Here is a 14602-nt window from a genome sequence, read left to right as displayed (position 1 = left end):
GTCTCCCACTTGTTGCAGAAGGGAGAACTTACGAACAAATGCGTACCGCCCTCCTCCTCCTCCTCCAGATTTCGCTTTTTTTTACCAACCACCGCCCTTCCTTCCTTCTCTCTCTCTCTCTCTCTCTCTCTCTCTCTCTCTCTCTCTCTCTCTCTCTCTCTCTCTCTCTCTGCTAACTACAACCAAACCCAGCCCACAACGGCCGGCTCCCAATCCGATTTTCTTCAATAGTTACTGCTGCTACTGGTTTTTCTGTTAAGTGGGTGACGTCGTCCTGCAAAGCCTCCAGAAAACTACGAGCGAGCGAGGCCCGTGTCTGTCGCGTCACTTCTGAGCTGGTGGGACGGATTGCCTGCTAGAAAGCACGACACCAGACCAGAGCGACATTGGAAAACACGTTTTTATAAAAAAAAAAAAAAAAAAATCCGCGAACAGCTACGACTGGCTGCTCACACTGACATCTCACTTGTTCTCTGAATGGCAGTGCATGTACACGCATGAATATATACGCGCGGGTACATATATATATACATGGTATATACACAGCCGTTTCGCCGCACACAGATATTATTCTGAAATTAAATTCTTGACAACTCAAAACAAAATGCACTCGGAAAAGGTTTCTACGGCTACGTCGACGTCTTCGAACGAAAGCAGGAAAGTAAGTGTTCGATCAACGTATATATATATATATATATATATATATATATATATATATATATATATATATATATATATATATATATATATATATATATATCCACGTATACATATATATATGACATAATCCTTTTATGGGTGTAAAAACCGTATTTATCCATATGCATATTTAACAGAAACGTGTTGATTTTTTGTTTTGTTTTGTTTTCGAAAACTATGGGATATTGAAAAAAAAGAAAAGAATAATAATAATAATAATAATAATAATAATAATAATAATAATAATAATAATAATAATAATAATAATAATAATAATAATAGTGGAAGGGTCAAAGAGGATGGAAAGATCGAGGAAATAAACGCACTAATCACGCCTCCACTGGATGAGCGTGAAGTGGCCCTGGGAGGCTTATTGTCGCATAAATTCCAGTGAAGACCAATGGCCGCCACCCACGAGAAATTAATGGTAAGCGGTTGTTACGATAATGCAAATTAATTTGCAAATGGTATGGAAAGAGGTGGAGGGTACGGGAAATCTGAGGAGACTTGTTGTCACTGAGACTTCAGGGAACACGACAAATTGTTCTCAAAGAGAATTCTTTAATGATAGCCTGTGTGAAAACTCAATAATAATAATAATAATAATAATAATAATAATAATAATAATAATAATAATAATAATAAAGTATACACCGACTCCAAATAAAAAAAAATGGTAGAGTTGACATCGACTGGTGCCACACCAAATCATGGGAAGGGTCAACGATGATGGAAAGACCGAGAAGGGAAAGCACATAACAGACCTCCACTGAATAAGTGCAAAAAGGACTAAAGCTTGTTACCACCCAAATTCCAGTAAAGGTCGATGATTGCTGCCAGCGAGAAGTCAATGGCAAACGAATGTTGCGATGATGCAAATTCATTTACAAATGTTATCGAAAGAGGAGGAGAGTATTGAAAATCTGGGGAGACCTGTTGTCAGCCAGACTTCCGGGAACACCGCCGTTTGTTGTAAGCGAGCAATATCCGGTGATGATGACCCGTATGAGAACTCAAAGTGAGTACAAATAATAATAATAATAATAATAATAATTATAATAATAATAATAATAATAATTATTATTATTATTATTATTATTATTATTATTATTATTATTATTACCAAAGTGAACTGAAACTGTAATAAGTGTCATACGCCTACGCTTAAAAAAATAAATCAATAAAAAAAGAATGATGGTATCAGCCTGGGCTGATTCTACATAATTGATTGGTAAGGATCAATCGGATGGTAGGACCGAGGAAGTAGAGCACTAACTAGACTGGTACCGGAAGGGTACAAAGAGTACTGGGGCCATGGGAAAGGCTTATTGTCACTCAAACCCTTGAAAAGATCAATGATTTTTTGCCAGCAAGAAGTCAACGGTAAACGGCTGCTGCGATAACGCAAAATCATCTGCAATGATGATCGGAAGAATTGAAGAGTACTAGGAATTTGGGTAGACTTGTTTTGATTCAGACTTCAATGGTTATTTTACTGATGTCATGTGTGAGAATTAGTGAGTTAGTTACAACAACAACAACAACAACAACAGGGATATAATAATAATAATAATAATAATAATAATAATAATAATAATAATAATAATAATGATAATAATGATAATAATAATAACATTAATTGCAAGTAAACGTGCATAATCTAGCACGCCCTTTTACTCCGCCCACTGCCCTCCAAAGAAAACGCGGTGTCATCAGTTGGTGCCTGCTACAGAAAAAGGGACAAGGAGGACGGAAAGATCGAGGAGGCACAGAATTATTCAAGACTGAAAGTTGAACGATGAGTACTCGAATTCAAGAAAAGTTCATCGACCGTTAACAGTGTAATTGTAAACAGCTGTTGCGATAATGCAATAAGTTTTGCAACGGTGACTTAAAGAAACGAAAAGTACTGGAAATTGGGGACGGGGGGGGTTGTCACTCAGAGTCCAGGAAACACTACCTGCTTTTGCTCTTTTGTTATTTTGCTCTTAAGCAGTGTGATAACTCCTAGTTAGTAAATACTACTACTACTAATAATAATAATAATACTAATACTACTACTACTACTACTAATAATAATAATAATAATAATAATAATATAAAGAAATAACAAACGAAAACATTAAAACCAAAATAATTGAGTTTAAAGCTATATATTATATTATGAAAAAATATTTTAACATCTCTCTCTCTCTGTGTCTCTGTCTCTATCTCTGTCTGTCTGTCTGTCTGTCTGTCTCTCCCTCTCCCTCTCCCTCTCTCTCTCTCTCTCTCTCTCTCTCTCTCTGTGTGTGTGTGTGTGTGTGTGTGTGTCTGTGTGTGTTGTCGTATGTCCTAATGAAACATGTATGTTGAAAAAAAAGAACATTTACATCTTACGTCTTCTTTGGTGCGTAAAAAAAATCTATTTCTTGTTGGCAATATTGCAAGTTTTGCGAAAAAATAAATAAATAAAATGTTTCAAGTGTATGTCAACACAAACACACGCACAGAAACACACCCACAAACGAACACACGAACACAAACACAAACACATACAAACATAAACACAAGCACACACACTCACACACAAATACAATCGCACAAACATACACATAATCAAACATATTCACAAACAAACACACAAACAACACATGCAGAAAGAGCATATAATAATAATGAATGAATAGTTATAAAGATAATAAATTAATTTTGAAAGTGTTAAGGAAAATGTCTAATTATAGTTATATAACGCATGAATTTAAATTATTTTGGGGCAGTAGGGTTTCGATCCTGGCTTGAGGCAGTTGCCTGTCTAGCCGCACTGATGAGCTGTGAAACAGAGAAACATGACTATATATATATATATATATATATATATATATATGTAATTCTCGCCCGTCTTGAATATTATTTACGTGTTATATAAATGTTAATTTCAACTGTATATCTCGCCCTTGTTAACGTTGGCCGTGTGGTTTGTTGTTTGCTAATAGAGTCAGACATGGCTTCGTGACCGGGTTCGAATCTTCCGACCGGTGGTAATCGCGATTCCCTGCACCCTGCACTACTAGTGTCTGTAGGCATGAAAAATAATCATTGTAGTAATCATATATATATGGGGGTAGTGCGTGTGTGTGTGTGTGTGTGTGTGTGTGTGTGTGTGTGTGTGCGTGTGTGTGTGTGTATGTCCGTGTGTGTGTGTGTGTGTATGTGTGTGTGTGTGTGTGTGTATGTGCGTGTGTGTGTGTGTGTGTGTGTATGTGCGTGTGTGTGTGTGTGCGTGTGTGTGTGTGTGTGTGTGTGTGTGCGTGTGTTAGTTTGGGTTTGGTTAAACTCATTTTCCATAACAGTTCGTTTAAATTAAATTACCGGACCTTCTTACGTAAACAATCTGTGTAAGAGAAATATTCCTGCCAACTAAAAGAACGGACCTATAGACTAATCTCTCTCTCTCTCTCTCTCTCTCTCTCTCTCTCTCTCTCTCTCTCTCTCTCTCTCTCTCTCTCTCTCTCACACACACACACACACACTCTATTTCTCTTACACACATACGCACGAGCGTGCGCTCACACACACACACACACTTTTCTTTCTTTCTCTCTCTCTCTCTCACACACACTACACACACACACACACACACATACACACGAGCGTGCGCTCACACACACGCACTTTTCTTTCTTTCTCTCTCTATCTCTCTTTCTCTCTCTCTCTCTCTCTCTCACACACACACACACACATACACACATACACACGTATATATGGAGTAAGAAAGACTAGGGAGGGGGGTCAAATTTAGTAGGGCAACTGCCGGCAACTCAACAATATAAACTTTAAATAAAAATACAGACATATTTGTACTGGTAAACGGCGTATTGTTATCTCGTTTGACATGTGCAGTACGGATTGATGACTGGGTTTCTCGCAAAGATCGAAGATCAAAAAATGACTGCGGTTTATTGACATATTACACGAATACACAGACAAACAAAACACACGCACAACCAAATATATTATTTCTGTTTTCATTGCTTTCTTTTAATATTTGTACTCGCTTGGAGTTCTTACACAGGTCATAATCAATGATTATTAGCAGATAATAACCAGTTGTATTCCCTGGGGCTGAGTGACAACAAGTCTCTCCAGATTTCCAGTACTTTCCACTTCTTTCGATAACCTGTGCATACGACTTTGCGTCATCGCAACAGCCGCTTCCCATGAATACCTTGCTGGCAACGACTATTAGTCGTCACTGGAATGTGGATGGCAATAAGCCTCCGCAATTAAGTGGTGCCTTCAATAAGTTTCCGGACTTTTTTCGTATGGGCAATTTTATTGATAGTACACACATGAAACTTTAGTCCCCTGCGAAGTAATCTCCTCCGGCTGCAATGCACACTGTAAATTTTTGTACATATTTTGTAAGTTTAAGAAAGAATTTCATTGCATATCGTTCTTCTAAAGTGTCCTCACGTCTAGATTGCATTTTTTAAATACACTAGCTGTGGCAATCAGGCTTTAGTAGGGTGTATTCCAATTCCTGCTGTAGCTGTTCATTTGAACCTGAAATCATAAAAATTGGTCAGTCATCTCATAAGATGTATAGCAATAACATAGTGAATTTTCAAGAGCCTATGACAATTTTAAATGCCTGTACGAAAAAGTCACCTCATATTATTATTATCTATATATTAATACGATAGCGTGTGTGTGTTCTTTTGTGTGCCACGCTTACATCCGGCTCATTTAATTGTTATGTACTTTTATTTCTTGTCATAAATAATTTTACCAAAAATTCTTCATAAGTTTTGGTTTCGGTTTCGATTATAACAGACGGCACCCCCAGTAATCTATTTTTTTTTATATAAATAATTTTATCAAGAATTCTTCATAAGTTTTGGTTTCAGTTTCGATTATGACTGAAAGAATATATATTTTTTTATTTGAAAGTTTTTATTTCGGTTTCGATTCAAGCTAATGCCCCCACGTCATATGGATATACAGGGTGTCCGTAAAGTTACTCTACAGTCGAATTACATCCTGTGCGTTTTCTATTTTCCAATATCGCTTCAAAATGAATTTGCGCTCTTCCAAAGTTAGCTGGCGTGGCATGCTTGGTTAAATAAACCTGTAAAAAAAAATAAATATTAACTATTAATACAAATACAATACAATAAAACAATAAGACTGTATAGTAACTTTACGGACACCCTGTATATATATATATATATATATATATATATATATATATATATATATATATATATATATATTTAAATCGCAACTTTATAACATGTAAAAACCGATAGAACATTAACTCTAATATACGAAATCTGCAATATATTAAATATACGAAATCTGCAAGAATTAAAATATCATATTTACGCGTACTTTATGACCGGGCTTTGCCAGGCGTTCGTGTTAACTTAGATAAATACTTTTGCAGTTTTAACAAAAGTGCTACAATAATATCAGAGCGTCTCCATTTACACTGAACATCTACAGAATGTCAACATCAATATATTACATATGAATGAGTCCCCTGTGGAATTTCCACAGGTCCCGCTAATTATTATTATTATTATTATTATTATCATTATTATCATTATTATTATTATTATTATTATTATTATCTATTCACTAGTTTTCACACAGGCAATCACCAAAAATTTCTTACAGGCCACGATCAAAGATTTCTCCTCGAAAACAACTTGTGACGTCCCTTGGAATCTGAGTGACAATAAGTCTACCTAGATTTCCAGTACTCTCTACCTTTTTCGATAACTTTTGCAGATTAATTTGCGTTATCGCAACTGACATTTACCATTGATTTTTTTCGATGGCAAAGACCATTTGCATTCGCCGGAATTTATGTAGCACTAAACCTCCTCTGCACACTCATCCAGTGGATGTCTGTTTAGTGATTTCTTTTCTCGGTCTATCCATCTTTCTTAACCTTTCACGCCTATTTGGTGTGCTGCCAGTTGACCCCGATAATTTTGAGGGGGGGGGATTAATTTGCACTTCTATGTAGGTTTTCTTTATGTTTGGTTTTCCGTCATATTTCTGCTGTTTTCAGAATTGTAATCCGTTGTCTCTTCTTGGCCATCACATTCTTTTTGCAAAGATTTTCGGGATTGCTAAAATTTGGATGGCAAAAAAACTCCCTAACGTCTCAGTTTCCATCGCACTCATCCAGTAGAAGTCTGGTTAGTGCTTTCTCTCCCCGGTCTTTCCATTCTCCCTTCACGACTATTTAGTTTGATGCTAGTTGTCGCCGACACATTTTGGAGAGTGCAATCAATTTACAATTGTACAGTTTCAGTTTTCTTGATTCCATATGGTGTTTCTTTGTGGTCCATTTCTGTGACGATTTCTAACGTCTGTAGCTCATATATATTAGCTTCCGCATTTGAGGATTTTCCTTAGTATTTCAACAGTTTTAATTGTTATCTCCGGTATCTTATCAGCCATTCCTCTGATTCCCATCTCTCCCATTTTTAATCCCCATTTCTTTTTCAAGGTTTTTGGGGTATTGTTCCTAGTGCTCCTACTATTATTAGTGTAATCTTGACTGTCTTCAGTTTCAATATTCTTTTCAGCTCTCTGGCTAGTTAAGTTATTACTTTTTTTCTTTTTTTTTTTTTTACTCGTGTTCACCCCTTACAAAGCATATCGCCAATTAGACTTAAGGGGCTACTATTTGGGGACATGCCTGGGAAAGATTAACAAGATGTTGGTTTATGTTACATTTAAATTTATGCGTATCAGTACAGCCAGGGAAGCAGGCAGCAGGAAGGGAATTCCAATGTCTATCTGTTTGAAACTATTAGACTAGAAAGCTTTCTGGCGTTTATGGACCTCAACAGTGAAGAGGTGAGATTTTGTTGCTGAGCGGGTTTGTCGTGGATATGTACGTCGAGGGGCTACAAGTGCATCGAGTTCGTCATACGCTTATTCGTTTTTTTGTTTTTTGTTTTTTTTTCTCGTCATTTAACTCAGATTTTCTTTCTTCCGTTCTTCCTCATAAACGAATCAAAATCTGACCTCGCGAACCTGAAAGGTCAAAGGACAGAGGTTGACGCTTAGTTGTGGGACCTATTAGATTGGAAACTCTTTTTTGGACCCTATCCAAGAGGGAAAGACTAGATGCACCACCTCAGATGTGGTAATAATACTCCGTTCATTATTATTATTTATTCATTAGGAGTTCGAATGCAGGTCATCATCGATGATGGATCACTGATAATGTTTCCTGGTATCTGATAAAGCAAATTTATGAAAGTTGCTTTTGGCTTTTTGTAGAGAGAGAGAGAGAGAGAGAGAGACAGACAGACAGACAGACAGACAGAGACAGAGAGAGACAGAGAAGTAAAAGTTCTTTGCCATGATAAGTTTCTTTCCTTGAACATACCATCTGGTGAACGATATCACTTGTCTGCGTCCCAACTGACTACAACATGGTTTCATTCAAGTCTAATGTGAACAAATACTTGTTGAGCCGTTCTCTTGGATAAACAATTTCTCTTAAGTAATTTTCTTTCCATGCTACTCAATGTTTCTGGTTTTCTCGTGCGGGCGATTATCGGCCAATTAACCATCCCTTTGACCCGTATTTGAAAAGTAGTGACTCATTCGTAAAAGGGTATTGTAGGCTGGTAAACATCAAAACAATCACAGCTGCATGATTTGCAAAAGAAAAGGTTTAACAAAAATATGTTACAAAAGTATACGTCTGTATTTAGGGGTCATAGCTGCCACGGATTGCTGTCCACGACATTTAGATGTAACTGTATTTGTTGTCTGTGAAATAGGTAAATCAGAATACCCTATCACAAAAAAATGCTTTGGCAATGCCCTCTGGGTCAATGGCGATCGATAATGATGTTCACAATCTTGTACCGTCGTTGTTCTTTATATAATATTCGACGCCCTTCTCAGCCGGCGGGTTTTCCCTCTGTATCAAAGCCAACAGAGTCTTGGCTATTGTTGAGATGCCTTTCCCATGTTGATTGAGGTATCGTTGTAGTTCTGCTCAGTTCTAGGAAGTTCACATATTGTATTGCTAATCGCGTCTCCCCTCCCGGGGAATGCCGAAGAGGTTGCTCTGTTATTTTTGATTTCTTAATAATTCTAACGATCGAAAAAAAAAAAAACGCGTGTAGCCAGACCGAAAAATTATCGTCAAAATAAAACTTATTGTGTACAAATCTAGCGTCTTGTTTTTACTTCTGTATTTTTTAGAGGCATGAAAAACATTAAGATCCCTGAGTATATTAAGGATCCACCACTTATCAAGGCCTAAAGGCCATTTGAGAATAAGGGTTAACTGAGTGTCAGGTTGACGGTGAGACAGCACCGTTATGATTGATAATGATGGTGCTGATTGGGTAAGATTTGATTATTTACGAAGACAGATCAACAAGAATTTGTTTACATTAGACTTGCAAATAACCATGTTGTAGTCAGTTAGGAAGCTACCCTGCGATATTGTGTATTACAAACTAGTAGAACTATACAATAAATAATGCTTATGGAAGTAGTTTAGTTTTAGGAAGAGAGAGAGAGACAGACAGACAGACGAACAGATGAAAACTATTAACAGTAGTTGTAGCTAAACTGGTTTTCGTTGTGAATGTTTTACACAAGACCATTGATTGAAGCTCAGTCGAGCACCTGCCGTGATTGGACAGAATATGATAGTTCCACCAAACATGACCCAGGTGGATCGTAAACGTGAATGAGCAATCGCTAACAACAAATACTAATGTTGTTGGTGTGTCGAACGTATTAATTCGCACCATAATTCGTCTGGTGCGCTGAATTAAGCAATTCCTAGCCCGGAACACCTAATTACGTAAGCGTAGTTAGAATGGAAGACCACAGGTTCGCTAAACAAGTGTTATATAGAAAACTGCAGCAGGATAAACGTCTGAAACATAAACCAATAAAAACACGTTTTAAGCAGAGTTGCAGAGTTAGAAGGTTTAATGTTCAATCTCGCTCTCAAATCGGATTGTTACAAGTCCAACAATAGCTTCTCCATAAACCTCCAATTGCCTTCAATTCTGACTCCACAACCCTGTTTTTGTTGTTGTTGTTGTTGTTGTTGTTGCTGTTGTTGTTTTTAGCGATTTTTTTTATCACATTTTCTCTCCAAACAAGGAACATTGCCACTTTGATGTAGGGGGGCTACTATCAGGGACATAAGCTACTTGGGTACTATGTGGGGAGTTGGGCAGCAAGATGTCGGTTCACGTTACACTTGAACTTCTGCATGTCAGTACAGTTCGGGAAGCAGTGACCCGGAATGGAATTCCAAAGTCTAGCGGTTCTGAGGAAGAAACTACTGGAGTAGAAAGCTCTCTTACATCTAGGGATCTCAACTGTGAAGGGGTGGGATTTTGCTGCTTGTTGGGTTTCTTGGGGTATTTACGTCGAGGGGGGCACAAGTGCTTGGAGTTCGTCGGAGCATTCACCGTTAAAGTACTTGTAGAACAGGCAGAGGGATGCTACATTTCGTCGATGAGACAATGGCTGAAGCTTAGATGACAGTTCAGGGCCTATCAGGTTGGAAACTCTCTTTTCGACCTTGTATAGGAGCGAGTTTGGGGCGGGAGGGGGGCAATTTTTCTGTAAATGTATAAAAATTATCGCAATAATAACAACTTTTCGCATAAGCCTGACGAAGTCTTACCAGAATGGAACGCGGAATATTGTGTAGCTTAATTGGCATATATATTTTCATTACTTACTACCTATGCATATATATATATATATATATATATATATAGAGAGAGAGAGAGAGAGAGACAGACAGACAGACAGACAGACAGAGATATGCACTAACTATTACATATAGAGAGATTTTTTGGATTAATATGCATTGTGATGCAAAATTGAGTTTACTGAATAATTTGAAATTTTTCGTATGATTTAGTTTGTTTTAGGGGGAATTTGGAACATTTTTGGACATGTACAAGGTGAAACGACAAAATTGTCGCCCTAAAGGAAACAACACTTCAGCTTTATTTTAAAACCTTTAATGAAAAAAAATCAACTTAGGTAACTTGTGTAATAGAGCTGACATCTATTTAATGTAGCCGCCTTCAGCCTCAATCACCGTCTCGATATGGGTCTGGAACTGAGAGCATGCCTTTTCCACAAGCGCCGGCGGGAACTCGGCGAATACTCTGCAATCAGGCTGGCTTTGGTGTTGTGGGAGGTCATGTTGGTGATGTTCTCGACGTATAACTAAACGAAGAAGTCCGACGAGTTCAAGTCGGGAGAGAGGGCAGTGAGAGAAGGATCTCTTTAGACTTATGGACCGGTGCTGAGTCCTGCTGCCAGATCCAGGGTCTGCAAGCGGCGACCTGATTGCACCAAACTCTTCAGCACATTCCGGTACACTTTGATATTGACTTTCAGATTTGAGGTGGCATGATGTGGTCCTCACTCGAAACAACACCAAGAACCATAATTTAATTTCATTTTTTTATAATGTCAAACATTTTAAATAAACGCTATCTCAAAACAGCTGTAAAAACAATGCTTTGGCGTATGGCTTACATTCAGACCTGAATTTTAAAAATGTTTGAATCGCCGAAACTCCCTCTCTCTCTCTCTCTCTCTCTCTCTCTCTCTCTCTCTCTCTCTCTTCCTCTTTCACACTTTACATATGTGTGTGTGCGCGCGTGTATGTGTGCATTTGTGTTTGTATTTATACACACACACGTGTGTGTGTGTACGAGTGTACACCACTACACCAGCGTTTGTGTTTGTATACATACACACTGCATATATGTATGTGTGTGTGCGCGCGTGCGCGTGCGCGTGTGTGTGTTCGTTTGCTTTTACGCATTTATATATATAAAGAGAAGCATAAACATTGTATGTATGTGTATATTGTACGCATTTATATATGACAATATACGTATTGTGTGTGAGCATTTGCGTGTTAGTATATATATACCTATATATGTATACGTGTGTGAGCGCTGTACGCATATATATATATATATATATATATATATATATATATATATATATATATGTATATATATATATATATATATATATATATATATATATATATATATATATATTGCTAAATTCTGTCATAGTCATCGTCGACGTCCTGTGTGTATGGCGTTTTTAGTTTCCTCGAAGGAATTTCGCCCAGACCGTGAGAAACTGGAAAAGTTTTACGAAATAAAAAATAAATAAATAAAACACATTCTTTTTTTTTTTTTTTTTTTCCCCTTTTTATTTCATTTCTTTTCCTTTCTCTTCCTTTTTTATTTTACATATATTTATTTTTCTTTTCTTATTTGCCGTCTGCCTCCGCCGGTCGACAGCAGCAGTAAAGCATTAGGAAAGGACCGCAGGCATTCTTTTAAATTCGCTGTTTTTAGCACAAAATATAGATATTATTTGTTGTACACGAACAACAACAAAACGAATACAAATTAATAAACATCAAAATCGTTGAATTATGTCATTATAGAACGGAATGTACTTATTTTCACACGCAATTTTTTTCTTTTCTTAACTATTTGCTTTTTAATGTATACGTTTACGTGTGTGCCTTGCCTCTTTAGTATATATGTGTAAGCGTGCGTTTCTTTACATTTATATATGTATACATACATATATAAATATATATATATATATATATATATATATATATATATATATGTATGTATGTGTATGATGACTATTTATAATTATATAAATATAGTAGCTTTAGACCTTAATCTGATCGAAAACATACACATATTTAATGTTAACTGAAATAATATATATATATATATATATATATATATATATATATATATATATATACAATAAATCTATAGTATACACGTGACACACGCGAGCGTACGCAAGCGCGCACGCAAGTGCGCACGCACACACACACACACACACACACACATATATATATATATATATATATATATAATTATCCACTCACACGTGTTTTGTCGTCTGCGACTCATCAGAGACGACGAAACACGTGTCAGTGGATAATTATATTTTGAAAATAATTCAATATGCCGCTCCCCATTTGGGGGTACCAAAACTGATCAATGGGAAAATTATTCCCAACTCGCATTTAGGTAAAAACGCACTTTCGTATATATAATTGAATTCATTCAAAAAGTATCGCAAAATAAAAAAAAATAACATCTCTCTCTCTCTCTCTCTCTCTCTCTCTCTCTATATATATATATATATATATATATATATATATATATATATATATATATATATATATATAGCATGGAGCTTATTAGTGTAGATTGAGAATATAGATAAGTATATGTGTGTTTCATTAGAAAAATGTATTTTATTTAAAGTATACATATATATATGTGTGTGTGTATGTGTATGTGTGTGTCTGTGTGTGTAAGTGTGTGTGTGTAAGTGTTTGTGTGTGTAAGTGTGCGTGTATGCGTGTAAGTGTGTGTGAGTGTGTATATGTGTGCGTGTGTGTGTGTGTGTGTGTGTGTGGAATACTGTGCAGAAATAGCATAGGATTTTTTCTCCGTCACCCCCCCCCCCATTAATTCACATACAAAAAAAAGTTTGTTTTTTTTTAAGATAGAAATCCGTACATTCGTCTTTTAAACAAGTTAAGACTAGAGACCTAATAATGACGGATTTCTTACGAAACCGCAACCGGAGCATTTAATAATGTTTGTGTAAATAAAGAAAATTTTACTATAATACAGCTATAACTATTTATTGAGAACTTTTTTAGAAACACCGGTGTTTTATCAAACATCAAGAAAATCAAAGATTTATATAATTTGGAGATGTATATTCTCTGACGTATATACATATACATACTTGAATGCCTACTGGACTTCATCTTCGAATATCTAAGGTCTCTATGCACTGGAACTTCTCAGAACAAATGTATATTAGGATAATTTTCCCTACAATAAAACCCTGACAAAATATTCAAAATGACATAGTATTCATAGCACAAATAAAAACTTCTCGGTATGACTAACCCACACTGACTTTTACGAGAAATAGACATCCTTCTCCAAGTGATGTTACCTAAAGTCACATTACGAAACTTGATACTCTATCAAACTAGATGGCTTCTTGTTTTCAAATCAAGTAAGACCAAGAGACCACAGGAAAAATAGATTATAGCATATTTAAATGCTCAATTGGGAAGAGGGAAATAATGTTTCTCACGTTCTTTACTAAGCGTTTCAGGGGTAAAGCAGCAAAGCAGTACTTTAATGGAAGATTCGAATATCTATGTATCTCACATAGAAATCAAGTGTTAGCCCCAGGAAGGGGGCCCCTTGATTTCTGAGATTTTCGACTGAAGTAAAATGAAATAAAACACACACACACACACACACACACACACACACACACACACACACACACACACACACACATAGATATATGTAGTCATCCACATACAGTACCGTTTCGTTGTATCATCAGTGCGGCTAGACTAGCACCTCTCCCTATATATATATATATATATATATATATATATATATATATATATATATATATATATAGATATATAGATATATAGATATATATATATATAAAAATATATATATATATATATATAAAAATGTACGATAATATAGTGTCGCAGAAAGAAAAAGGAAAGAAAAATTCATTTATATATCCTGTGTTATTGAGCTTCTAAACAAAAAAGGATTCGTATACACAAAGTGTGAAATATAATCGAAAAAAAATTTTAACAAACAAGTATATACCAGCTTGCTATCAATTCGCAAAATTAGCGACTTAAACATTAATTCAAAATAAAATACTTTTGGTTGTAAATTTGATATTATTTTTTCGTAGAGATAAACATAAACAAATGTATTTTTTCTTTTAAATGCGATCAGGAAAAGAAGAAACGAATTTGCGTTTT

The 14602-nt window shown here is 36.0% G+C and overlaps 1 protein-coding gene across 1 annotated transcript in view; it reads left to right on the top strand.

The window, feature by feature from the left end:
* Positions 1-254: 254 nt before the first annotated feature.
* The window catches only part of LOC145245816 (uncharacterized), an 81334-nt gene continuing 66986 nt past the window's right edge, over positions 255-14602 (top strand). The window contains exon 1 of the mRNA XM_080107467.1: positions 255-661. Coding sequence (XP_079963593.1) covers positions 488-661 — 174 coding nt within the window. The 5' untranslated portion in view covers positions 255-487. The remainder of the gene's footprint in view (positions 662-14602) is intronic.

The sequence above is a fragment of the Euprymna scolopes genome, chromosome 23, assembly GCF_053919585.1.
Source record: "Euprymna scolopes isolate OS-2025 chromosome 23, ASM5391958v1, whole genome shotgun sequence".
NCBI classification, from domain to species: domain Eukaryota; kingdom Metazoa; phylum Mollusca; class Cephalopoda; order Sepiida; family Sepiolidae; genus Euprymna; species Euprymna scolopes.
This window is presented reverse-complemented; position numbering and strand designations above follow the sequence as displayed.